The following is a 24,996-nucleotide window of genomic DNA, read 5'->3' on the forward strand; positions in this document are numbered from 1 at the left end:
TGCGCCACCTGCTGCCTGGAATAACACTCGTACAAATAGCCTACTAATATTGATACTAATAATAGTGAGGAAAACTGCAACCATATGTTTACCTTTGTAACTCAGCTTTTCAAATAGTAAGCTATATAAATTAAATTAAGCTTACTTAAACTGTGAATTGAATTAGTTTAATGCATAGGAATTTAATTAATTCATTTTCTGTGGTTAAATGTAATTAATTTGAAGATTAGTTCCAAATGATAAAGGACAAGGTAACCTAAAAGCTGCTGGAGGTGTTCAGTAAAGGAAAATCTGAATTTCTACTATATGTATTTATTTAAAAGGATATTCCTGTGGCTGCTGCATAAATTATACTTTGAATCACACATGAATTACACACTAGATTTTACTGCTCAGTTGATATGACGGTGCTGTATTTCTTCACTGTGGTGAAAGATGGCAGGAATACACACTCAGTGGCCACTTTATCAGGTCCACCTGTACAGTCTAATGCAGCTCAATGCAACAGCTCTGCCTTAAATTTTACCTTTTAAGGAAGTTTATAATGTTCACTTTTTGTTGACATTGTGGAGAATGTGTCAATTTAATTCTATGTTTATTATTGAGGTTGTTGAGGTTGTTATTGACTTATAATATTATTGGTAGATATATAATTCTGTATGAAGTCTTTTCTAACAACAAAAATCTTCTGATTGGGCTCCTGGTGGCAGTATAGTCAAATGGTGATCACAGTAAAACTTGGGCAGTAGCAATGCTGCAGGTTTTTGGAGGTGTGCCGTTTTCCTTTGTGTTATGTAACTCTAAAGAGGCGATTCTTTAACCCTGAACAAACTTCAGTTATCAGACTGGGTGATTTTTTTCTATCTTAAAATTTCTAGTTCTTCTAAGACAAACTGAGCAGTCCTCTAGACTATCTCACTGCCAGAAGCAAAAATCAGCCAAAACACAAATACATAGTTACACCTTTTATTTAACAAGAAACATAATATACAGGACCAGATAAAAGTACTGCAAAACAGACAAAAAAGAAACAATCTTTGGTTCTTTCTCAAGGTCAATGAACCTCCAAATCCACAATGGCAATGGGGACACAAAGAGTCTGTTCAGTGGAACAATGAAGGAAATGAGATTTGCAATTTGTATTGACGCTGAAAATTACTGACACAATCAGTGTTCACCTGATGCTACATCTTAAGTAGTATATAAGAATATCTGAGGAGAAAATGGAACTAAAAGGGAAAGACACTTTCATAAACTGTCATTCATTACAATAAACTTCTAATAGTTGCTCTTACTTTATTTCTTCATTGAAACTACACTCAGTCGCTGTGCTTTCTGAAAGCATCAGGGAGATGTGCAACGTTTCAATTTCAAACAAAAATTTTGAACATTTACTTCAATTAGGCTACTAAAGTTCATACTAAAGCAAAAAAAAAAAAAAAGTTCTGTTCTGTTGGGAAACATTTGAGCTGTTTTACATCCATGCAGGACAGTGGGTATAATGAATATACATTCTCAGCTAAGTGCTTGTCAGTTCAGACTGCCACAGAATAAAAACCAGAGGTGAGGTTGCATAGAGGTCCTTGAACATTCTCTTAGAAAACCTGATTCCAAGCTACTGCAATTATCAGGGCTGGGAGGCGACAATCTAAACCATGTAATCTGCACACATCATTCACACAAAGATGCACAACGATGGAGCTGACAGGAAAATCAAGTTGGTCAACTTTGAAGTGGTTATCGCTGCAAGGTAAAAGCCGACAGAATTAAAAAAAAAAAAAAGCCACACAAACAAATGAACATTTGATCAACTGAACTCAGAAGTGTTAGGAATGCCAAGTTGGTCAAAAATGAAATCAGTTTACAAACTTGTCTCCATTAAGAAAAATAGACTGATGTATTTTTTTTTTTTTTTTTTTACAGTGGTGCTCTTAAGATACACATTTGAATAATATCAGAAATTATACATCAAACAATAAATACAGTCCACAAGAAACATTGTGCAACTGAAGAAGTGTGATGATCAAATCAGAGTACAAAAGTAACTTCCCTAAAATGGTCTACAGGCGAGATGTTCACTGAAAATTCTGGAAAAACAAAATGATCAAGATGCATTTACCCGATTATGTATATATACCAATATTTTTTTAGTTTGCTATGTGTTATATCAAATATTTTTTTTGGATAAAGACATAATTTGCTTTCTATCTGTTAAGACTTGTCCTGAAGGAAAAAAAAAGTAATGTGTTACTACTAAAAGTGGCTTTCACAGTACGGCAGACTATGCGTCAAACCCCTTCAAGACAAACTGACACACTCACACACACAAAAATACCGTCTCTCGTACACACACACACACACACACACACACACACACACACACATTATTCCTCAGTCCCCAGTGATGCCGCTTGACTAAAACATATTTGACTCATGCCATCCCAAGCAGCACTGACACTCCTATCTTGCCTAAGTTATTCTCTATTGGATGTAGGTGGAAAAGGGAATGTGCAACAAAAAGCACAGAGACAGAGCTGAGGCACAATCTTATCATCTTTATGATGCACACAAAAGTTACTGGGTGCTAACCCTACCACTGACTCCAGATCAGATATTTACCCTGGAACATATAAAACCGGCACTCTGACATCTGCTACTGGGTCAGTGCTCAGGATCAGCGTCCTCCAGCAGACTAGTGGTGGCTTGCAGGCTGGTGGCTGGTCATTTGGTGGTTTGTGGGTGCTGGAGAGGAAAGGGGAGACTGTGAGCGGCGCTGTCCCATGGAAGGAGCTTCAGTCCTGGGCGGCGACAGGCTGAGCACTGGCCTCTTCTAGCAGGGTGTGTGTGTCCAGCTCTGGGTCACAGTGGCAGGACTGGGGACAGGGTGTGATGTCTGGGCCTGGGGGGCCGCTGGGGTCAAGGCTAGGCTCCAGCGGCAAGTCCGTTGGGGGAGGAGAGGGCGAGTCGGCCCCCAGGTCAGAGGCAGGAGCACCAGCAGCGCTGTCGTCCTGACCGCAGAGGTTCTGCACCTTCTTGCTGAGCTCGTTGCGTTCGATCTTTAGTGCCCGCCGCAGCTTCTCCAGCCGCTGGACTTTGCTCTGGAGTGCCTCAAACTCATGGTCCCGCAACGTTTTCTGGACAAAACACACACCAACAATCACTTGACAATACTAACTCCACAGCAGTCGCCATGTCTGAATGCTGTCAAGACTTCCCAATGTGATTCTGACATTTCATGTAAATATATAGGATACACTCAATAGTTTGTATAAATCCATCGCAAATTTCAGTCATATATACAGATATAATATACATTGCTGTGGACTTTAATATTACTCAGACATAGTTCATTCAGTCAGATTTTACATGCAGCTGTTGTCTGTTTATTACATGCAGCTGGTGTCTGTTTATGCTTGTATGTAACTCAGTGGTTACCACAGTATTTCAATACCAGATGGTACAGCTTACTGGCGACGTAAGCTGTAATACAGCCACAGTAATTAATGAACGTATGTAGCCCGGCTGATGGCTTCAGTGAGGCCTATAGGAGAGCACACTATACAAAAAAAAACAACAAAAAAAAAAACGTACTTTTGTAGCTGTAAAATTCAACAAATACAGGGGGCTGACCGACTGACACCGGGATTTTCAGAGTTTAAAAACTCTATTATAGTATCCATTTTTCACCCAGCCCTTCTGGATTCCACCATTTAAAGCCCCTCAATGTGCTACTCCACTTTGCATCAGAGCTGCTTGTTTAAACTTAAGCCACCAAGAGCAGCTTACCTCCTCAGCCATCTCCAGAAGAGCCTTGTTGCTGCTCTCCCACCTGGAGCGATACATGGTGGTCTCCTTCTCTAGCTTTTTGATCTTTTTAGTCATCTGAAAACACACAGGAGACAAGGTTGACAACCAGCACATCAACAACCAAAGATACACAGCCATCTCTCTCTCTTACAAACTAAAAACACACACGCAGCTCACCTTCTCCATCTCCTGTTTGAAGGTGGTGAAGACCTCATTGCTCTTAGACAAAGTGGTCTGGAACTCCTCAAACTTCTCTGTGTACAGCGACAGCTGGGAACAGGACAAAACAGACCTTGGTTGAATTGAGATATCCTTTGAAATAGTTAACGTTTCTCACAGAAAAATGCAGTCAGTCTTTGCCAATCAGTGACATGTTACACAATACTGGAAAAGAATGGCCTAAATACATTTTGTAGGGTGATTTGCATTGTGCACTTTTCTATTTCTAGTAACTCCTATCAGTGTACTGTACAAACTCCGCAGTTCCAACTTGTTCCAATCAGTAAATAAATGAAAAAGCCTTAGGGAGGCAAACTTTCAAGAAACTAAAAACGGTGTAAAATCCAGTGTGGCATGTGGTGGTGCTAGAGGCAGATTGAAACAGCAAAGAAACTGGATATGCCACATTTCACATCATTGTTGTGGGAGACATGACATGTTATCAAACAATTTAATTACAACTTGTAATTGCGGCACTCCCCTTGGGCTAATCAGTGCAGTTCTGAAAATATCACAACCTGGTAGTGAAACACATTATTTCCCAAAGTGTAGTCAAGATCCAACCGGTAGAGTCTGAGATGTCAAACATGACTTTGGAAGACAAAAACTCTCACTGTCAATTCAAATTATGCTACAAAGAAGAAGACTCATGGGAAACCTGTTGTTTCAGATGAACTTCCTGTTGCTTCATCAGCTCACACATCCTCTGAGACTCCACTGCTTCTTTCAACAGCTGGGGAGGGAGAGCGAAGGGAAGGGCAGGAGAATACAGACAAATGTTAACCTCATGTGCACAGGCAGGACATAACTGCTGCTGGTGTTCTATTTTTGTTAGTTTTGAGTGTGTATGTGTGCGTGTGTGTTACAGGGTTATTTACAAAGTCTTTCTCTCTGTCGTGACGCTCCTCTGACTCCTTCAGCAGCTCCTGGGCTTGGTGGAGCTTTGCGTCAACTAGCTGCTGCTGCAGGTCCTTGTGCTTTACCACCTTGTCAATGTGCTGGGGGCAATTACAGAGGAAAAACAGATGAGACTTATGCATATTTTACACTTATTTTCTTTGCCTCTGTACCACTGACATTCTGCAAATCCTGCCTATGTACCTGCATATTCATAAATTTCCAATTTCCCAATATGATTTACTCAAGTCTAATATAATATAATTTATTTACGTAGCAGCTTTTATGCAAATGCAGTTCAAATACAAATCACTCTGGAATTACACTGAACATACACCACAGCACATGAAAAACTCAAACTGTTGTGCATTCTGAATTCTGGGAGAAAGACACACACCTCTTCCCGTAGTTTGTACTGTTCATAGAGCTTCTTGAGTTTCTCGGCCAGCTCAGCATTCTCCTGCCTCAGGCTGGCGTTCCTCTCGTTGTGCTGCTCCATCTGGGTCTGGATGTCGTTCAGCGTCACCTGGAAGTGAGAGGTCACCTCCTTCCTTTTCTCCTCCTCCAAGCGGGTTCTCTGCATCCCTTCCTCCTGCAAAGAGGTAGAGGAGGTGAAGATTAAATGTGCTAACATCAGAAGCATCATGCTGTGTTGCCTGACTTCTATCTTCACCCACAGACTCAGCTTCCTCATGGAGGCTGGCCAAGGTGGCTTCAAAGGAGCATCTATACACATTTTTTTTTTTTTTACCTCAGCATCGTGATCATCATGAGCCAAGCTCTGCTCAATGAGTCATATCAAGATAATCTTCTAATTCTGCAAATCCCCAAGCTTCATCATAGATTGATTTAAAAAAAAAAAAAAAAAAAAAAAAAAAACATTTTCTACAAATTGTGTCTTTAAGAGCAGTATTTATAGAAGGAAATTAAAGTTCTATTATTGTGAAAAATTAACCTGACAGATAAATGGAAACTCATATAATCCCCATCTTATATAAACAAGAGGTATCTGCTAATTTAAATGGACCACTGTGATGTATGATGACTGCTGTACTTGACTTGTGGGTCAGGCTTTAAGGAATCACTCTTCATCAACAACAAACAAGCACTGAAGCAGGCTTGACATGTGTATGCATGTTAGTTGGGGGCCTTATGGCAAAATAAGGGTGTGTGTTGTATGTGTTCACCTGTCTGTTGGTGCCTGTTGTTTACCTTGAGTGTACGGTTGTGTCTCTGCAGCTCTCTGCAGAGGCTCTCCAGCTTGCTGCGGGCCAGGATGGCCTTGCTGTGCTCGTTCCTCAGGTGGTCCTTCTCCTGCACCAGCTGGCTCTGCTTCTTCTGCAAGGCTCGCATCTGCTTCTGGGTGTTACGCTGCTCCTCCAGCTGTCAGACACACACAAACATGCACAGCATGTGTGCATTGTTTATAAAATATCCCATATCGGATACCTGCCTGCTGAATTAGACATAGGTTGGAAGGTAAAGGGAAGATTCATTGACCTCTATGGAGAAATTAGGCTGTCAGTGGGGCTTCACAAATGACTGTGTACAAATATATGTCTCAATTTTAGATTAAACAATTTAAAATTAAATACCATCAGCAATACTGAAACACATGGCAAAACTGACAAAATTGACAAGGTGTTTCTTTTCGTTTTTTATAAGATCCAGTAAAAGAAATAAATTTTGCCCTGCAAATCATTAAGAGAAATTGATGCGATCAGTACTTGTTCAAGTTCAAATTTATTTAAAGCCCTTATTTACAGACAGTGTCAAAATAAGTGTCGCAAACAAAGAAAGGTCTTGCAAATTCATCAAAGGCACCGAAATATCTCCAGTACTTTTTTACACAATACTTCACTTTCATTTACAATTACAACTAGTTTACAATATTTTTTAAACATGCTGTTTGTTGACATTCAATGGCAGTATCTTAGTTTCATTTCCAAAATTAATTTATAGTTCATAATACTACATAATCTGATTTTTTGTTTTTTGTTTTGTTTTGTTTTCATTTCTATGTGGCCTCACCTTAACTCCATGTGCACCTGCCTTCTAAAACCCATTTGGGACAAATTGTAGTCAAAATACAGTTAAAATAAGTCGGAGCAGAGCACAGGTCTGAGTGTGTGCACCCAGCACCTTTCCCTGGCCGCTGCACCTCCAGCCACTAACAACTCTGTGGCAGCAGCTTGTGCACAACAAGCTTCATCTCCTCCAGGCCCAGTCAGCTCAAATAGGCCACGGCACCCAGCTCTGACACACTGCCAAATCACACACACCAGCTTTCCCAAACACACACACATACAAACAAATGCCTTCTCTTGCAGACTGTCTCCTTCTCACACAGTCAGTGCAAAAATTCACATTCTTGCTGAATCCATGGGCCCAGCAGATCATGTCACGTCCACCTTTTTGCTGCAAAATTCTATATGGAGCCCTTCCACGAGTAAAGGACAAGTAGGACAGAAGACTGCACTGCACCACTGTGTGTCCGTATTTTAGACACCTCAGCTTCAAGTAAGCTTTTACTTTTAGAAAAATCACTTTGGAAACAACTGTAAACAAAAATTCAAGGCTTTAGCATGATTGCCAAACCTGCTGCAAGAGACACTCACCAGCTCAGCATACTTCTTACAGAGGCCTGCTAGTTTTTCCTCTGGAGTGCTCAGTGTGTTCAGGGTCTGCATGAGAAGGGTGATCTCTTTACCTAAACAACACACACAAATAAATGGCAGGCTTCTTCAGCGAACTGAAGGAGAAATTTTAAAAAGCAAAGGAAAACAAGCATCTTCCCTCATTCTTTTCATTTTAGGAAAATAAAATTGGCTTGATATCTGAATAAACAAACAAAGTGTTAGAAGAGGTCTGTGGATAAACAAAAGTTAAGGTAGGCAAAAAGCAAACCAGTCAATCGTAAGTTTATGTGGACTATGAACTACACATTTCAAAATTTCATACTTTTCAAGACCTTGATTTTTCTGTAATGCACTTACACATCGGTATAAAACCATGTCTGAGTCTATAAAAGCTGCAAACATCACAGATCCTGAATGATATGGACGACCTATCTTGGGGTTAACTGATGGGTTCTGTGATAGTAAGCTACCAAGCTTTTAACAACACACACGTTTTCAAAATTGCTTTCTATACTTTCAAAACCTTTGTGAAAAAGGTTTTGAAAGACTGGGGTCGTCATTCAGAACAAGGCCACTGCGTGATGTAACTCTCTCTATGAAGCAGCTCAGAAAGAGCGAGCCACGACTCACCCAGACCCTTCACTTTCTTCTTCTCCTGCGTCTTCTTCTGCTCCTTCTCGACCCCGCCGCCACCCCCATTGACTTTGCCCTCCTCCTGCTTGTCGTCATCCCTCTCGTTGGCCAGGCCGTTGAGCTCCGGGCTGTGTGACTGGCTGTTGGGCAGGGCGTTGGCATCGTCAGCGATGGCTTCACGGCAGTAGGTGCTGAGGATGTCCTCGAGCTGCCGGCTCAGCTCCTCGGCCATGTCGCACTGGGACAACGCTGCCTCTGCCTCTGCTACTACACACAGCAGAGGGGGAAGAGTATTTCTCACTACAGTCTGAATTACAAGCAATTTCTTGTGAGTTCTTGGAACCTACATCAAAGGGTGAATCCATACAAAGGTTTCCAACCACTTACAGCAATAAAATTTTCATTCATACTATTAATAGTCTTATCACAAAATACACATCTGAGGGCAACTGGGAGCGATGGCTTTCACTATCAGAACCAAAACAGTTTTTTTCAATACTCATATTCAATAAAAGCTTACTATATAAAACACAATAACTGTCATCCACACCCAGCAATAGGGGCAGTATGAACCAACTATTACAGTTGAAATTTTATTGCAATCATGAGGAGATCACAGGCCCTTATACACTGTGTGAAAACATAAAGCAAAGCTATCAGGCAAGTATGTTTGCTGATCTGCAGGGACAAAAAATGAGAAATGAGAAAACTGCACATGTTGCAGGTTTGAGGAAATCCCGCAACTGTTCAGATATCCTACTGAATTTGCGATATATCTTATAAAAAAAATACAAAAATTGTCTTTTTCATGAAGTAGCAAGCGACAAATGAAGCTAGAGGACAAAAATGTCAATCTCTGACATGGTAGCTCCTTTGAAGGGGGTCTTGTGTGACAGAGTATGTTAACCATGAATGCAGCATGATACTAAGGGTTACTGTGGTACATTTACCTTCACTTTCCACCTCATCGCCATGTGGCGGTGTGCTTGTCTGTGGTGTCTGTGGTTCAGATTCTTTGGGGCTGCTGGTGTCGGGAGCATCTTTTACAGCAGCGGGCAGCTCCATCTCTCCTGTTGCAAGGGGAGCATCCTCAGTACTCTGGGTGGTAGGCTCTTCTGTGTCTTGTTTGATCATTCTTCCTATCTATCGGGGTGGGAGGGAGGGTGGGGGGAAATCGATACAATTAAGTATTGCGTTTCTTTTCTTCTTTTACTCAACCATTTTCAATTGTAAAAATGGTACCAAGCAAGTCATGCTAGGTTGTCAGGAATGGGTATAAATATTGCTCCAAATCTGGTCTAAATTTTGGCAAGAGACAAACTGACATGGCCATTTTCAAAGGGGTCCCTTGACCTTGGACCTCAAGATATCTGAATGAAAATGGGTAGTATGCAGTACAAATGTGTTCTTTTGGCCTGTTGTAAAATGGTGTATTTCTGCATAATGGGGCCTAAACAGTCTTGAAGTTGCATAAATTGGGTTTGACTGGAAAGCTGAGACTCTTGTGGATGTGATGAGCCACACTGGATTCAAGTGTGATGATGTTAGCCCTCATAGCAGCCATTTCTCTGTAGTGAGACCGGTTTTTGAAACTTGAAATCACTGTACGAAATGACCTATTGTGACCTATGGGATAATCACAGCCTCATGAAACTTTACATCCACAAACTAGAGGATAACTGAAAAACCAAAAATTGCAATAAATCCTAGTATTAAATCACAACACTTGAATCCAAGTATGGTGATTGTATTGCATCAGGAGCACAGATTGTGTATGATCAGGAGATAAACATACTGTCCCAGCCCTACTATCTATACAGTAAGATTAATAATGTTATTCACACACACAGACAGACATGAGGCTGCGTGATTGGACATGATATTAAGTTGTTATATTGTTGAAGAGGACATGTGGCGTTAGGTAAGGAAGCCCAGTGACTGACTGAAAAGTAAAGCATGGTTGAACTGTTTTTCAAACTAGTCCCATAGATTATATTTAGTCTATGCAGAGGTGGAAATAACTTTATGCCAAAGACGTCACGTCAAAAACTGCACCCCAAAAATCTCCTGTTTCATACTGCTGTCCTTAAGCAGTCGTAAACACACGTCATAGTATCTCATTTAAACATTTCAGGAGTCCTCTGGGTCTTCTGGGAAACAGAGATTGTCCAAATTTCACTGATAATACACAATAAAATATCAACCTCTCGAGGTTTGGCTCTGCCTGCTACGGTACTTTGCGGTGGAGGAGCAGAGACCAAGCTAGCTATGTAACTTACAATTATGTCGACCGAAAATTAGTTGAGGCAAGCGCTGGTTTGTGTGTTACATGTATGCCGACCTGAAGTCAACTTTGCAGCATGTAAGTAGGTCTCAAGTGATGTTTTAAAAGCTACGCGAGGGAAGTTCAATGTGAGCTTCTCTCGGTACAGGAAAACAGCATGCAGCACCGGGGCTAGCTGTAACCTAACGTCAACATTAAACCTCATAAATACAGTGGCAAATTTTAGGTTTCGAATGTCAGTGCTAACTCTAACTTTTGTTGCCCCGGAGGTAGAAACGCATTTATTTTAGCCTGTGGTCCCTTTGCCGCAGTAGGAAAAGGCTAACGTTAGCTTGCCAAGACACCTTCAGCTACATTAGCGTGCAAGGCTAACAGCTAGCCAATGCTAGCTATGGCGTAAATATTTCAAAAACATGACAATATTACACACAGACATGTCTCCCCGTTATAGGCATCCTAATTATCTCGCTGTCAGGTCACACAGTCTTGTTTACCTGTAGTTAGAGGCTCAATAAATAATGTGTGTGGCTGTGGTCTGCTGGTTTCCTCAGCAGCGTGAGCACGAATGATAGGACACTTCCGCTTCTAACTTTCAAAATAAAATCCCCAGTCTAGGAAAATAATTCCTTTTCTTTCTCTTTCGTTTTCTTTCTTTCTTTCTGTCTTTCTTCTTCCTATAAATGATATTTTGGCCAATATATTTGATTTTCAGAATCAAAGCATAGACAAATTAAAGACATGAAAGTGGTAAAAACAGCACAGTGACTATGGATGTCCTTGCCCTTGTGCCACAGGAGATCTATTCTGTCACAGATACCCACAGCAAGTTGCATGTAGCTATACTTTAAGGGAGAATATGCCTTATTCATACTCCATGAAACTTGACTTTTATCACACTTGCTTTTAAAGTAATGTTCATTAATTATATAATGCCATAATGCGAATTATGTGTATGTATCAGTTGGTAGATTAATTATCCCAATGGCTGTCTCCAAATATTTTTACCAGCAGCAAAAACTTTGTGATATTTGTTGTTTTGTGTTGATTCTGAATTTATAATTAAACTGCAAGGCAATGATTCCATTGCAATTTTCTGTATGACTCTAGTGAGCTTTTTCCTATGTTTTTATGATGTGGTAGTTCACACTGCAGACAGTAAATGGCAGGGAAAGGGGTCGGGGTCAACTCCAACACTCCTGCCCACAGGAACCTAAAATAAATAATAGGGACATTTACACTCACCTTGCTATTTTATGCCCCTTTAATCTCTTTGTCTCTGGTTGATTCTGAGTCAAAGCTCTGGGTCAAAACATCATTTATATCAAACTAAAGAGGTTTGCACTCTGACGAAAGACAGTGATTCACTCTGCAGCCAAATTAGCCATTATGAAGAAAGTACATGCATATGATATAGAAATGTATATTTTTACATCAAAGTAATATTCCTCAATGTACAACTTGTAACAAATAAATAGTATGTCAGAGGAAAAAGAATCAAGATATGCATTAAAGGGTTGCAACATAACTTTATTTGTATTGTACAGTATTCCCACTGAACAACTTCAAATTCAATATTTTTTCTTTACATTTCTAATATTGTTAATGTTTTTTGTATGTTTGTATTTTTTCATGTTCATGTTTGCGTGTCATGTTCAGTTGAAGTGTATCAGTTTCTCGTCACTCATTCATACCGTCGGTAAAGTCAAGTCAAGTCACAGTTTAAGATGGGTAATTGTGAGCAAATGAACATTAAAAATAAGATTGAGAAATAAATAAATGTAAAGGAAAGAAATGAGAGGACCAGAGCAGAGAATACACCAGGACTGGTCAGTGATGGCATATGAAAAATATTTTACAAACATGTAGCATTGTAAACATTGGTAGCATAGACAACATTACTTGACCAAGCCAAGCATGGCTTTAGATTTTGATATAGACAAGAACAGTTTCAAGGACGGAAGACAAGTCAGATTTGAGATATTTACTGATTTCTGTTGAACCCCCTATAGATAACAGGTTCCTGATCATTTCCTGATCATACAGCCTGACTAGGACAAACTTGTACTCTAAACATAATTATCCAAAAATATAGCCCAGAATATTCTGATCAGGTAAAAAGATCAAGAAAAGCAGAAAAAGTTTGTATCCTCCACCACCTTTTTTTTCTTCCTGGTGGTGGTTATGTGTTCTGATGAAGCTTTTCTCCACTTCTCAGAAGTGATTAGAAATGCATCAGAATCCCTGTCAATGTATCAGAACATACATAGTTTCACTGGTTATAGTTTTTAATGTAAATCACCGCACAATCTCTGAATCCCAGATTTTATCTTAGAAAAATGTTAAGTAGTTGCCTCTGTTAACTCCACCCAGTGGAAGGAGTGCGGCCTATGAAGGCAGCTTCAAGATTGGTCTCTGCCTCAGGGGTGTCTGATTTTGGACAATATTTATTGCAGTTGTCTTGGTTCTTTTGAACATTTTCTAACTTCTTGACCACTAGGATTTTGAGAGGAGAAAAAAAAAAAAAAAAAAAAAAACTGAGGTGAGGAACTAACCTATCATAGCTTCCACTGAAAAGAAGCAGGTCTAAATGGCCTGAAGCAACCTCACAGTCATCTACTGACTGGGTCAACATATTAGAGCCTTTTGACACAAAACTTAAAAAAGAATCTTCAAGTCAATATTTTTTCTTAGCCTTCAAAAGGATCCAAAAAAAAAAGTTTCATATAAACTTTGGTGAGCTTTGACAACTTTGACATCAAGGTCAGTACCTGCAATTGTCTGCTATGATAGTCATGTAACTTTCCAAATGATCTTGTGCCACATATGAACTGACTAAAAGCATATTTCTATCATCCATCTGCATGCCAGAGGGACTGGCTGCAGGCTATAAACACTACCTCTGAATTTCTTAATGCAGTCTTAATGCCTGATACTGTATCCATCAAATGAAGCTACTTCTTGGGACAACACATTTGCAGCCTGAGCCATGCACAGTGAAAACCACTTAAGGTGAGAAGACCGTAAGCGCAGGGAGCCTATTTGACACCGAGGGACAGCAAGGAGCTAGATAGACCAGTATGATTCAGTTAATCAAGTCCTTTATCCCCTTGACAATTATACTCCTCTTTTTGGATTCAATTCCTTGTTTAGGTGCCCACATAGTAAAGAATGCCACTTCTCGAAAGAAACAATGGCAAGTAATGTAACATTAAAGATAAGGAAAAGTAGAGCAGCAATGTTTTGCACAAAATGTGTGCACATTCAAGTACAAAAAGGAAAAAATAAAAAGGAAAAAAAAAATTCTGTAAGTCAAAGACATACATATGAACCTCCAGTCTTTGTTGGTCGGATTGGCACTTTAGTGAATAGGAGTGCATTTTCATTTCGCATATAAATATTTTTTCGTGTTTGATACTGATTTTTTTTTCTATGTCACCATTCTGGCGTTCTTTGTAGGCCGCGCGCAGATGTAGACATAAGATCGAAGACCTCTGATATAAATGCTGCTCTACACGCTATGATGTAGAGATTAAGTTCTTGTCGCTCAATTCTTGATTTTACAAATGCTTTTATCACCTCGTGTTTGCTGGGAGCGCACGTGTCCTGTGGATGTCTTTTCAACTCATGAAGCAAAAGCAGAGAGCCTCGATGTAATGTGCTTCTCTGTCCATCAATGATATTCTGTAAACCTTTTGCATTTAGACGCAACAATCTGCACTGTAATGGTCTGCACAGTACCACTGGGGCAGTCACAGGAAGGTACAGGCTGAGGTAAAACTATGAAACTGAAACAGATCAAATGGAAAAAGATAAGGCAGTGGGTATATGCATTCAAGAAAGATGGCATGTCCTAGCAAATAATTAAATGCATCAGTTACAAGATTTCCTATAGTCTGCTACCAACTTAGAGCCAATACCTGCCTGATCAAAGAACAAGCAGATATTGTTCTGATGCATTTCTTAGTACTTCATGAGCTGAGCCATTCTCTTGGCCAGTAGGGCCGCTTGGTTAATCCACAGAACAGGGGCTCCCAGACTCTGACTGGGACATAGTAATAGAGTCAATCAATCTCTTCCTCACACAGTGCCTGTCAGTCAAACATCACACTACCACAGTTTTGAGCTGCGAGCTCCATCCACAGCCCCTCCAACACTGATCCAAGATCAGCTTGGCCTCACCAGGGCCTGACTGTTCAGGTGTGGATTGGTGGGATGCAAAGCTGACCCAAGATCAGGGTTTACGGGGCAAATTCAAACCATCTTAAGTCATATGGCTAGGAACTGAAAAAGGTTTCCGTAAGACCCAGGTGTGCACCGAGTAGTTTTTAAATACAAGAACAGAAATCTGTCACTTTTCATTGTAATTTTACTCAAAACAAAATCAAATACGAGCACTGTTTAACGCCATAGTGCGCCATTTCCATAAAAGAAAATGTGTGCTGAATCAAAAAACCGAAAACATCAATTTTAAACCTCTGAATAAGAGCAAACTTTGAAATAGAAAAAAAAAAAAAAAAACTACTACTTTTGTTACAGATTACAGAAACCATTTCCACTTACTAGCCACTCATCTGTGTGAGGTGTGTGTACAGTGTCTGCTGGTGTTGTATGCAAGTGTGCATGAAGTGTGTGCGCAAAGATATATATATATGTATATATTTATATCTCTAGAATTTCTGTTGTGGTTAGGCTTGTCACTTGTCTTGAGACATATCCCTAGCCAAACCCTGGTTGTTACTAGACCCATGAGAAAGGAAAAAAAAAAAGGTGTCATACACTTTTCCTGGTCAGGCAGAGAAGGATAGGCTATTTACATCAATACCTACATATGGACCCATGCAACATCATTATCAGTTGTCATTCCAACTCCTCACAATACAGTGATACAGAATGTCAAAGCTTAGATTATCAACTCTACCGCTATACAAGACACCACCACCATCACTACACTATCACTGTTAAATACCAGCAAAACCAACTAGTTATGGCCCAGTTCCTTCCTTCTGCCTCTCACTGCTGCAATAAGGAACCACCAAGCAGCGTGTAGCACTGTATTATGACGTTTCTTCACTGTTCTCTACCTCTCTGTGCCAATTGTCTGCGTGTTTGGCCAGGGATACTCTGTGACTCTGGGTAGGGTAATAAAACACCATGCAAAAACCCTACTGCATACACTGGGGGGGGCGACGCAGGGCCTCGCTAACCAGCAGCAACCTATTTACACCAGGCTTCAATGGAATAAGAAAATCAAAAATATAATTTTTTCTTGTCTCGTGAAGTTTCTATGACATGCATGAAACTTAAGAGATGGTTTGCCCTAGTTTGTATAGTTGCAATCCCTTGAAAGCCAAATCTACATAAGTTGCTATTTGTATGTACTTGAATATAAAAATAAGTTTGGTTTGCTGCTGCTTGCCCCCCCAACCCCCCAAGCTATGCCTTTTGTTTAATAGTTAGATCACTTCATAATTCAAATGTATTGTTATTAATAACACAGCACACGACGAACATTAGATCTCTAACTATACCACCCTTGAAACCTAGATATTTTCATCTTTATGTCTTTCAGTAAATCCTCTATTCATACCCAATTCCCTTTCCAATATCCCATTTAGAGCCTAAGCCCAGAGAATTATTTTCCTGCATCTGTATGCTTCCTACCACCCCCACCCTCCCCAATTTGACCCAGTCATCAAAAGCAAGAGAGGGAAAAGTGTTGCCAGATGGAAAAATAAAATAATTCACATCTCTTAACTCGGGCGTCAGACTCAAGGCTGTAGATCACCCTTGACTTTTAGTGGACTTCCATGTATCTAATAGAAACACCACCAAGGGATAGTGTAGTCTCTGGATACTGCAAATGTATTCTTTTATTATGTAGAGATTAGAAGAGACCAGCCCAAAGTCTAGAGATTATGGCGCCTCTTGATAGCAAACCAGGTACTTTCCAGAACGGGAAAAAAAAAAAAAAAAAAAAAAATCAGGCAATCACTAAAAAAGGAGCAGATAAATAAGGGTTAGGGTAATAACTAATCATAAAACAAAAAAGGGCAAAATATAATAATTTTACAGGTTGCATTTTTTTTTTTTTTTTTTTTTTTTTGGAATTGCACTAGGTCACACTGACATCAAGAGCTGGACATATTCCACCTCATGCACTCCAACCCACGGACTCTGCGTGGGCTTGCATGGGTAATCCTCAAAACAGGAATGTCCCATATTGAGAAAAAAATTAAAATAAAATAAAGTGAAAATAGATATAAAGATATTAACCAAGAAACCATCACCCCTGCCTAAGAAAAAAAAAAAAGTCAGGGGTCAAATGGCAGAAAGATGTCTTTATGTGCGTTTTAAGCCAGGGCCGACTCACTTTGGGCTTTGAGGTGATTATTTCCTCGAATAACCGTTAATGGAGTTTGTGTGCCGCTCTCTTCACGGTCAGGTAACTGATGAGTCTGCATTGCTAGAAACAAGCCAGACCACTGGATGGGAAGGGAGGAGGGGGGCATATTTTGTAGGATGGAGATCAGGACAGGGTGAGAGGGTACACAGTTTTAGCCCCCCATCTTAGGGTGGGTGGGTATTTAAGCGGATAGTGGTAGATCAGTAAAGGGGACGTGGGCATAGAGGTATGACTCTGGCATCTGGTGGGGGCCCTCTGTGATATGGAGAGGGGGAAAATGGTGTATTTTGGAGGAGGTGGAAGAGGAAGGGGGTGGGGGCACGGAGTTATAGCTGGAAGCCCTCCATGGGAGCCTCCTGTTGGGGGAATAGGAACTGCTGGTTGGCCTGGTCCACCTGAGGGGCCAGGCTGGCATCCTCCTCCTCCACCCCGAAGTAGTGCTCGATCAGGTCAAAGGCCTTCTGGTAGATCTCCTGGTTGTCGTGGCTCTGAAGAAACTCGATTTTGTCCAGGCCTACATGAAGAAACAACCAGAGTTAGACAAAAGTATGGTTGCCAATAAATCAGAAAGAAATTTACCAATCTATTCATCCAGATAGTGTGTGTGCTGTTTGGTGAGGTTTTCAAGTCTGCAGTGATCTCCCCTGTGTGTCGGTACCCTAATAAAATGTGGCTGGATGAGTATTCATTTGTGGAGCTCAAACTGGCAAACATTTACATGAGAGAAAAGTCAACAGCAATAGCTCTTTCCAAAATCAATGACAAAGATAACCAGCATAAACTGTACATGTCTGCCTCCAATTTGTACACTGGGGAGGATGGATACATTGGTGCTGGTGCTGGTGTTTTCTGGCAGGAAATAGTTCCCAACAAAACTCTTTGCCCCTAAGGACTGTGGATTATGTTGGGTATTTGTATTATTGTCTGCTGCTGTGTTTTACATGTACATTTCTGACTCTTGAGCTACACAAAGGAAAACCCATCCAGCCTCATTGTATTGGGGTGAAAGGGAGACTAGAAGCCTCATCAAATACATAGACACTATCTGGATGGATAGACAGCCCTAGGATTAAGTGGGAAGACATCTTTTTCTGTATTTTGGGAAAGATGCTCCTTTAAAAATCCAACGTAAGTCAGTCAGTGTAGTGCACTATAACTGTACAGTATCAGGCTTCAAAACCCTGCATCAATCGAATCTCTGACAGAACAGTACAAGGAAGAGTGTCAGTAAAGACCTTCTCACACAGTGTGTGTGTGCGTGTGGGTGAAGGGGGGTGTGTGTGTGTGCGTACCATAGGCCTCCTCAATGAGGCTGCAGTAGGGATTGACCCCGGTGCCGCTGTTCTCCTGCTTGGCCTCCTGCTCGCCCAGCCTCAGGATGTTCTCCAGGCCATTCAGAGCTACCTGCACGATCTTGGAGTCCATCACTGTCAGCAGGTCACACAGCGGCTTGATACAACCCAGGTTCACCAGATACCTACATACACACAAACACACACATACATATACAAACAACACAGGTGATTCAAGAGTGGGAACACAATCTAACCATCTGGAATATATTTGTGTCTTGTGATGTTCCGCTGTAATTCAATCTGGTCAAGTATTTCCAAGTAAACTAACACACACACACCAAGTTTAGCTCCAATCTAGCGTGTCTAGTGTGACCATGAAGGAATTTTTAGAATGGCAGTATGTGGAGCTAGGATGCCTGACCTCATGAAGAAATCATGTAAAGAGGAAAAATGTCAGTGATGCCCTCACAAATTAATTAAGCATACAAAACAAGAGTGCATAAAGCCTTAAAATGAGAATGGAAAATTGCTACAACCAACAACCACATGCAGGTAAAATGTGAATGCTAAATTTGTTTCCTTGGCAAAATAGTACCAAAAATCACCTACCTAGTATGAAGTAAATCAAACGTAATAAGAAATGATCTGTGAAACTTTTATCGCAAACATGAAACTTGACTAAGAGAGTAGTAGAAAGCTGGCCTCTGAGAGTCTGGTGATAGAATAAAATGATACTGCATACGTTTATTATTTTTTTGCATATTCTCATAACGTAAATGTTCTGTCTCAGTAGGTTCTCGGTCCACTTTACATGTTTTAATAATGTAATACATAATTTTTTCCCTGCACATTCACACATTATAATTAACATGTTCTACTTAAATTGGAATTGTCAGTTGCATTATGTTCATATAGGCGCCTTTGGGTACATTCTTTGTTGTATTCTATTCAATATGCTGCTTCAATAACCCAATTTCTCCTTGGGGAACATGGGTTATTTTATCCAATTAGTACATGACACACTAAAATTCATACTTCATATAGACGATAACTAACCAGGAAAAGCTGAACATGTAACAAGTTAACAAGACTGAATGACTGATAGGATTAACAATGAATCAAAATTAATCTGATGAACCCAAACATAGGAGAAGTGATCTTGTCCAGTCTAATCAGTACCATTAGCTGAGGGCATCAAGTATTGGGATTTTAGGTCTGACCTGATCTGCTCTGGTGTTCCCCCGGAGGTGGCGTTGGTGATGGCCCAGGCTGCCTCTTTCCTGGTCCTGAACTCGGCTTTCTGCAGGATGTCAATCAGCACTGGGAAGATGTTGGCATCAATCACCGTCTGGGGGGTGAAAAGTATATTTAAAAAAAAAAGAAGGAATTTTTAGGGAGCAGGGTTACAGCTGTGGAACATTCAATTAATTTCACAGACTCATACTTATCATGTATAATGTATCACTATAGATTGCATTGCAAAGAGCTACATTTTCCATGTATATTCATATCAAACATTTTCTCAGTATTTCCGACTGCTGCTCTTTTGCACACCTGCAGTACATTTTTCATGCTTTTTCCATTCCTGTTTTATGCTCAATACGTTTACAGTTCTCCCTTTGGCAGATGAATAAAGTATACCAAATCAAAATTTGCTGTATTTTATTTATATTACATTTTCCTCTGTTGTATCCCATTTCCTCTACTGCAACGGTTCAATTTCCCCGGGGAGATAATTCAGGTTTCATTCAATCTGAATTAAAAACAGTCTACATTTCAGTCACAAGCTCAGTGTGTCACCTGTATCTGCGCTCTGTTTCCTGCGGTGATGTTGGAAATGGTCCAGCATGCCTCTTTGCGGATGGACTCTTTAGCACTGCTGAGGAGGTGCAGCAGGCAGGGCAAAGCTGAGCAGTTCAACACCACCTATGTAGCAACAAAAAAAGCCTTAGAAGATACTTCCACAAGGTTTTCAGAGTGAGCAAACAAGATGTTGTACTCTAGTAGTCATGTAAACTCTCTGGCAGAGGCTTCATGCAATGTAAAATCAAGAGAAGGCATGATCAAAGTGGGTCATCCCCAGAAAAAAACAAAACAAAATAATAACACAATTTCCTGTAATTTTACATGTACATAGATTTTGGGTAAATATATCTATTTAAATATTTATGTGTGTTCCTTGGATCACTCAAAATTACATTCATACTCATTCACTCACCCTAACTCCCACCAATCACTATTATTTAACCCCCCACTATTATTCGTTCCTCTGTTTCTACTCTTCTTCACTTTTCCTAATATTTTATATCATTTGTCTGCACCCTTCTTTCTTTCAACTTTGTTTTCTCTCACTTGTATTTTAGCTAATGAGTAATGTTATTTTCATAAATGTATTCCAAGGTGCATCAAGAATGAATTTGCCTAGCACGCAGGCTAGGCATACATTTTTTTTGCTTTGATTTGAACTAATGAATAAACTACATAGCAGGTCAACTAACTTCGCTGACAACAGTAAAGCACAATGACTGCTGAGCTAAAGTTATGTTTATAGTCAAAGTTGCTGTAGCTGATTGTGAGCTAATGATCTAACAAAGTAAAGTGACCTTTGCAGTTAAAAATCAGGGACACCTCGATCTCTCCACTCACAGTCACTGTGACCTGGTGAGCCAAAGAGAGAGGTGGGAGAAACCAAATCACCTGCCCTGGATCAGGCAGCCTGTGAAATGTATTCTGCAAAATCTTAATCGTATGTCATACAGTTTTCTTCATGTTGTGTTTGTTTTGTATTACACTTTGTATTATACCTGCTTGTTTGGGCCAGCACATGCACAGATGAAAAAAGGTTTGTAATGATGCAAACGCACCCAGTGTATTATGTCTAACACTCTCACCTGTGTTTGAATGTCATCTCCAGTGACAATGTTTCCTACAGCTCTCAAGGCAGGGGAAGCCACCTTGTAGTCAGTGTGCCTGCAGGAAGTAGGGTTTATGAGACAGGGAAATGTAACAATGAATGCCTGACAGGTCACTCTAACGGTAACAGAGACAATGTGGACTCACATGAGTAACTCTACGAGGCGCCTGCAGACGCCAGAGTCAATGACAGCCTGGATCTTGTCATTGGGGCCGTCTGAGAGGTAGGACAGGGCCCAGCAGGCGTCTGCAAGCAGGTCTGGGTCACTGCTAAATAAAAGCCTGGACAGCACTGGCAGACAGGGTGACACCTAGACAAACACAGACACAATGTATGGTTTTATGGTCAGAATCACCATTTTGCATTCTGAAATTTCTGCAAGGACAAACAACACACCTTTCAATCACACACATACACTAAATGAATCTATTCTGCAGATCAGTAAATGAAATGAGGCCAGACTTAACAGACCTAACTTCCTTGAGGGCACTTAAGATTAAAAAAAGAGGAACAGGAGGTTTTTCAAAAACATGCATGATACCCTTAGAACAGGAACCATTCTAGGCTATCACAATTTTTCATACATTAAGTTTTTTGGGGACCCGGCAAAGTGAAGAGTGCCTAAGCCACCAAGACATAAAATTGACAATTTGGTGCTGTAAAACATGATTTAGGGACGTTTAAGATATTTTCCTGTTATATTTTGGGTCATCAGACAATAGTCTACTCAGTAGGGCTATGGTCATAAGCGCCATGGTGTTACTGTGCACAAGAAATCAAGAAGTCATTGAATGTTTATAGATTTGACTGAATGCTCATTTCCTTTAACTGTTTTTCACTTCACCACTGAAACTTATCTGGGACCAATTCACCTGCCCCAAATAACAAGGGTCCAAATTCATGGTACAGACCACACAGGGTCGTCTGATCTTGTTCATTGGCTCAAACAACTGTCAAAACCCTTTTTCTGAGCCAGGAAAAATGTTGACAACCTTCACTTCCATTATACCTGCTGAATAAGTTCAGGTTCGATATAAATTATCTCCACAGGCAGAAAACTGGCAATGAAATTAGAGTTCTTAGCAAAATGCCACAAAATCTTTGAGAAACAAAGTAACAGCAATGGGGTGGTACACAAGGGACTCAGTAAGATTTGACATGTAGACTAATTTAGTTATTTAAAAAGAACTGTAATTGGCAGAGACACAGATGGTGTATGGCATGACTAACAATGCTTGTCTAGACTTAAAAATGACTGCAAAATGTAGAAATTTTAACAGGTCATGGGCCTCTATTCACTGTCAATTGAGAACATTTTTTTACTGCTGACATCATGAAGTTAAACTGCACCTTTTCAAAGACAGGTGGAGGGTTTTTTCCCCTACAGAGGTTCGACAGAGCCCACACTGCATTCCTAGTCATGGTCAGTCTTGTGGATTTGGTCAAAAGCCTGAAAGGAGAGAAAAGCACAGCTCAGCACACAAGACTTAGAGACCGGTATAAGTGCTACCTCTAAACAAGCACAGAGAATAGACTCACATTAATAGTGGTGGAAGGATGTTGCAGTTCAGCACGTAGTCCCTGCACACAGCACTGTCCCCAGCAATATTACCCAAGGCCCACACCGCCTGCACGAAAGACAGAACAAAACGCATTCTAATTAACCTTCGGGCACTAAAGCATCGTATACTTCAAGGCAGGCTGTTACAGAGAATGCCCGAAATGAACACAATTTGCTACACCAATCTAACGGCGGATATCTGTGTGTTACCTGCTCCTGGACATCCTCAAAGTCAGAGTTAAGAAGTTCTATGAAGATTGGCACTGCTCCGGCTTCAATCACTGTCTTCGTCTGCATGGATGTGCCCGACGCTATGTTGGTCAAAGCCCAGGCTGCTTCAAACTGTTGGTGGACAAAATGGGAAGGCAAGTCAGAAAAACAGTGCAACACTTAAAAGCACCACAGTTAGGTGCCTTCTACGTATAATTACTTGAGATGAAGGATCCATGTGTCGTCCCAGCAGCAGAGAACAGCATAAAGGTAAGAAAAATGCAAACTGAAAGGGCGAAGAATAATTCAAGTGATTGCAACAAATCAAGATATTCTAAGTTATACGGCAAAAACATGAGCAGGAACAGCCTTTTCTACATGTAACCTATTCCACTGCACATTTGTTATTAAAACGTAGAACAAAACAAAGCAAAATATGTCTCTTAATTATTGTATTTCACAGTGTTTGCCTCAAAAAAGATGTATTATTTCTTTTCCAATATTATTGTAAGTTGTGGGGGTGAGTTAGTATGATGCCTTATAAGAAGTCACACAATGGACATTATGTAGATAAATGGCTAATAATCTACATCAGTTAGATGAGATCCTAAATCTCAGAGGAAAGAATTACAAATAATTCACTGAAGTGGAACACTGAATGGAAAATGGCTACAGATGACACACCTTTACCTTAACTGTGATTTAATTTCAATATATCACTGTTAGGTATTATTAATTAATTATCGACAGTGACAATTGTCAGCACCACCTGAGATTGAACTGGCAGATGAAAGTAATGCCTATAAAGTGGGACTGCACTCATGCTCACCCTCTGTTGGACAGCTTCACATATCACTGCAATTGAAAAGTGTCAAATTACTATCTATCACACAAAATTAAAAACAACTGAGAAGTTGGGAGCATTACGTATGATCATATCTTTCTCTTTTGTTTTCACACAGGGAGACTGTTGCATTGGAGGTGGACCAAGTGCAAATTCTAGGCTCCAGCAGAGCACTAAAAGTAGTGTAGAGATGAAGAAGCCTGTCTGATACATAACCGCACAGATCCTATCATCAATACAGTGATCAGACTGAGGACAATATCCCACTTTAAGAATTTAAATTTAAGTAACAAAAGAGCTGCCTGGAATAGCATGAGCATTGAGCTATCTAGACATAAGCTGCTTGAGGAAAACACTACACTATCTGCTGTTATTCATCATCTATTCCCCATTTCAGAGCCTTGTAGATTTTCAGTGTCTTAATCTTTGGCAGGCTGTCCTAATGCTGGCAATGTTCCATCATTCAGAGAGAAAAATATGAGCATTTGACTCAGAATCAGAGCAAGAGGGGAGACACAGACATCCAAGCCTAATACAAGTTATTTTACTAAACCATGTTCAGGATGAACTTGGCAAAGAGACACTGTAGCTCGCAAGTGCCTACATAAAATACAGGCATCCAGAAAATACTTGGGAATATACAGCGGGTATTTTGGATGGCAACTGATTTGTGGATCTGTCACACGATGCTGGCACGCTCACTAGCCTGTATGTTTCTGACCACAAAAATATCACTGTTCCACTACTGCAGATCTAGTGCCTCTCTGAAATAAATATTAATTATGTGGTAGTGACAATGTGACAGAAAACATTAAACTCAAATATCTACGTGTGTTAAATAGGATATGGAGATAATGTATGTCTGAAGAATATGCAGATACTCATTACAGCCATAAGTCCAAAAGTTTTTTTCCCCAAGAGTGGGTTAAAAAAAACTGCACTTGTATTAAACTAGCAAACATTAATTAACTAAATAATTAAGTAAATAATTAGGGCAGCAGAGAAAAAACGTAGTTGTCACTTTGTGTAGAGCAACGTAACACAGCAATTTGATTGGTTCAAAAAAAAGGAGTGTACGGTGCATTGCAGGGACAGACTTCAAAAATAAGAGACAAAAGACAATATTACTGAGACTTGCATATGTCATGGTCCCTAAAGGTTACTACTAGCCAGCATGGTGGGTGACCCATATCGAATTATCCAAACACAACTTGTCCCCATCATTTGGCAGTGGTACTTTTAGAACCTGCATACAGCTCACGAAGCAGATCAGAACTGTGTAAACAGAAA

General features: G+C 40.3%; 2 protein-coding genes across 5 annotated transcripts in view; both read right to left on the reverse strand.

Moving 5' to 3' along the window:
- Positions 1–952: 952 nt before the first annotated feature.
- Positions 953–11,062, reverse strand: txlna (taxilin alpha). Of its 4 annotated transcripts, none has more exons than XM_030063460.1 (11): positions 10,974–11,062; positions 9,146–9,338; positions 8,193–8,459; positions 7,542–7,633; positions 6,136–6,306; positions 5,321–5,515; positions 4,905–5,024; positions 4,685–4,759; positions 3,985–4,077; positions 3,787–3,882; positions 953–3,134 (listed from the first exon to the last, which is right to left on the reverse strand). In XM_030063460.1, exons 2-11 carry the CDS (start codon positions 9,327–9,329, stop codon positions 2,793–2,795), a joined length of 1,635 nt encoding a protein of 544 aa, XP_029919320.1. In that variant the 5' UTR covers positions 9,330–9,338; positions 10,974–11,062; the 3' UTR covers positions 953–2,792. The 4 variants fall into 4 exon arrangements, with proteins under 4 accessions (XP_029919320.1, XP_029919319.1, XP_029919322.1 ...); XM_030063459.1 differs by having other exon boundaries at positions 8,193–8,462; XM_030063462.1 differs by having other exon boundaries at positions 9,146–9,265; positions 10,974–11,056.
- A 923-nt stretch (positions 11,063–11,985) lies between these two features.
- The window catches only part of kpna6 (karyopherin alpha 6 (importin alpha 7)), a 16,712-nt gene continuing 3,701 nt past the window's right edge, over positions 11,986–24,996 (reverse strand). Inside the window, exons 6-14 of the mRNA XM_030063191.1 lie at positions 22,863–22,994; positions 22,631–22,719; positions 22,442–22,541; positions 21,238–21,401; positions 21,069–21,147; positions 19,978–20,103; positions 19,398–19,525; positions 18,175–18,359; positions 11,986–17,396 (exon numbers count right to left, since the gene is read on the reverse strand). Coding sequence (XP_029919051.1) covers positions 17,209–17,396; positions 18,175–18,359; positions 19,398–19,525; positions 19,978–20,103; positions 21,069–21,147; positions 21,238–21,401; positions 22,442–22,541; positions 22,631–22,719; positions 22,863–22,994 — 1,191 coding nt within the window. The 3' untranslated portion in view covers positions 11,986–17,208. The remainder of the gene's footprint in view (positions 17,397–18,174; positions 18,360–19,397; positions 19,526–19,977; positions 20,104–21,068; positions 21,148–21,237; positions 21,402–22,441; positions 22,542–22,630; positions 22,720–22,862; positions 22,995–24,996) is intronic.

The sequence above is a fragment of the Myripristis murdjan genome, chromosome 11 (assembly GCF_902150065.1).
Source record: "Myripristis murdjan chromosome 11, fMyrMur1.1, whole genome shotgun sequence".
Taxonomy (NCBI): Eukaryota; Metazoa; Chordata; class Actinopteri; order Holocentriformes; family Holocentridae; genus Myripristis; species Myripristis murdjan.

What these genes read in the sequence shown, in the direction of transcription:
- txlna (XM_030063459.1), bottom strand. Translation starts at nt 9,329, where the DNA reads ATGATCAAACAAGACACAGAAGAGCCTACCACCCAGAGTACTGAGGAT. An exon ending in GTAAGAAGTATGCTGAGCTG is followed by an intron (nt 6,307 to 7,541) that starts GTGAGTGTCTCT and finishes TGTGTCTGACAG; the next exon opens with CTGGAGGAGCAGCGTAACAC. An exon ending in AGTACAAACTACGGGAAGAG is followed by an intron (nt 5,025 to 5,320) that starts GTGTGTGTCTTT and finishes AATTGCCCCCAG; the next exon opens with CACATTGACAAGGTGGTAAA.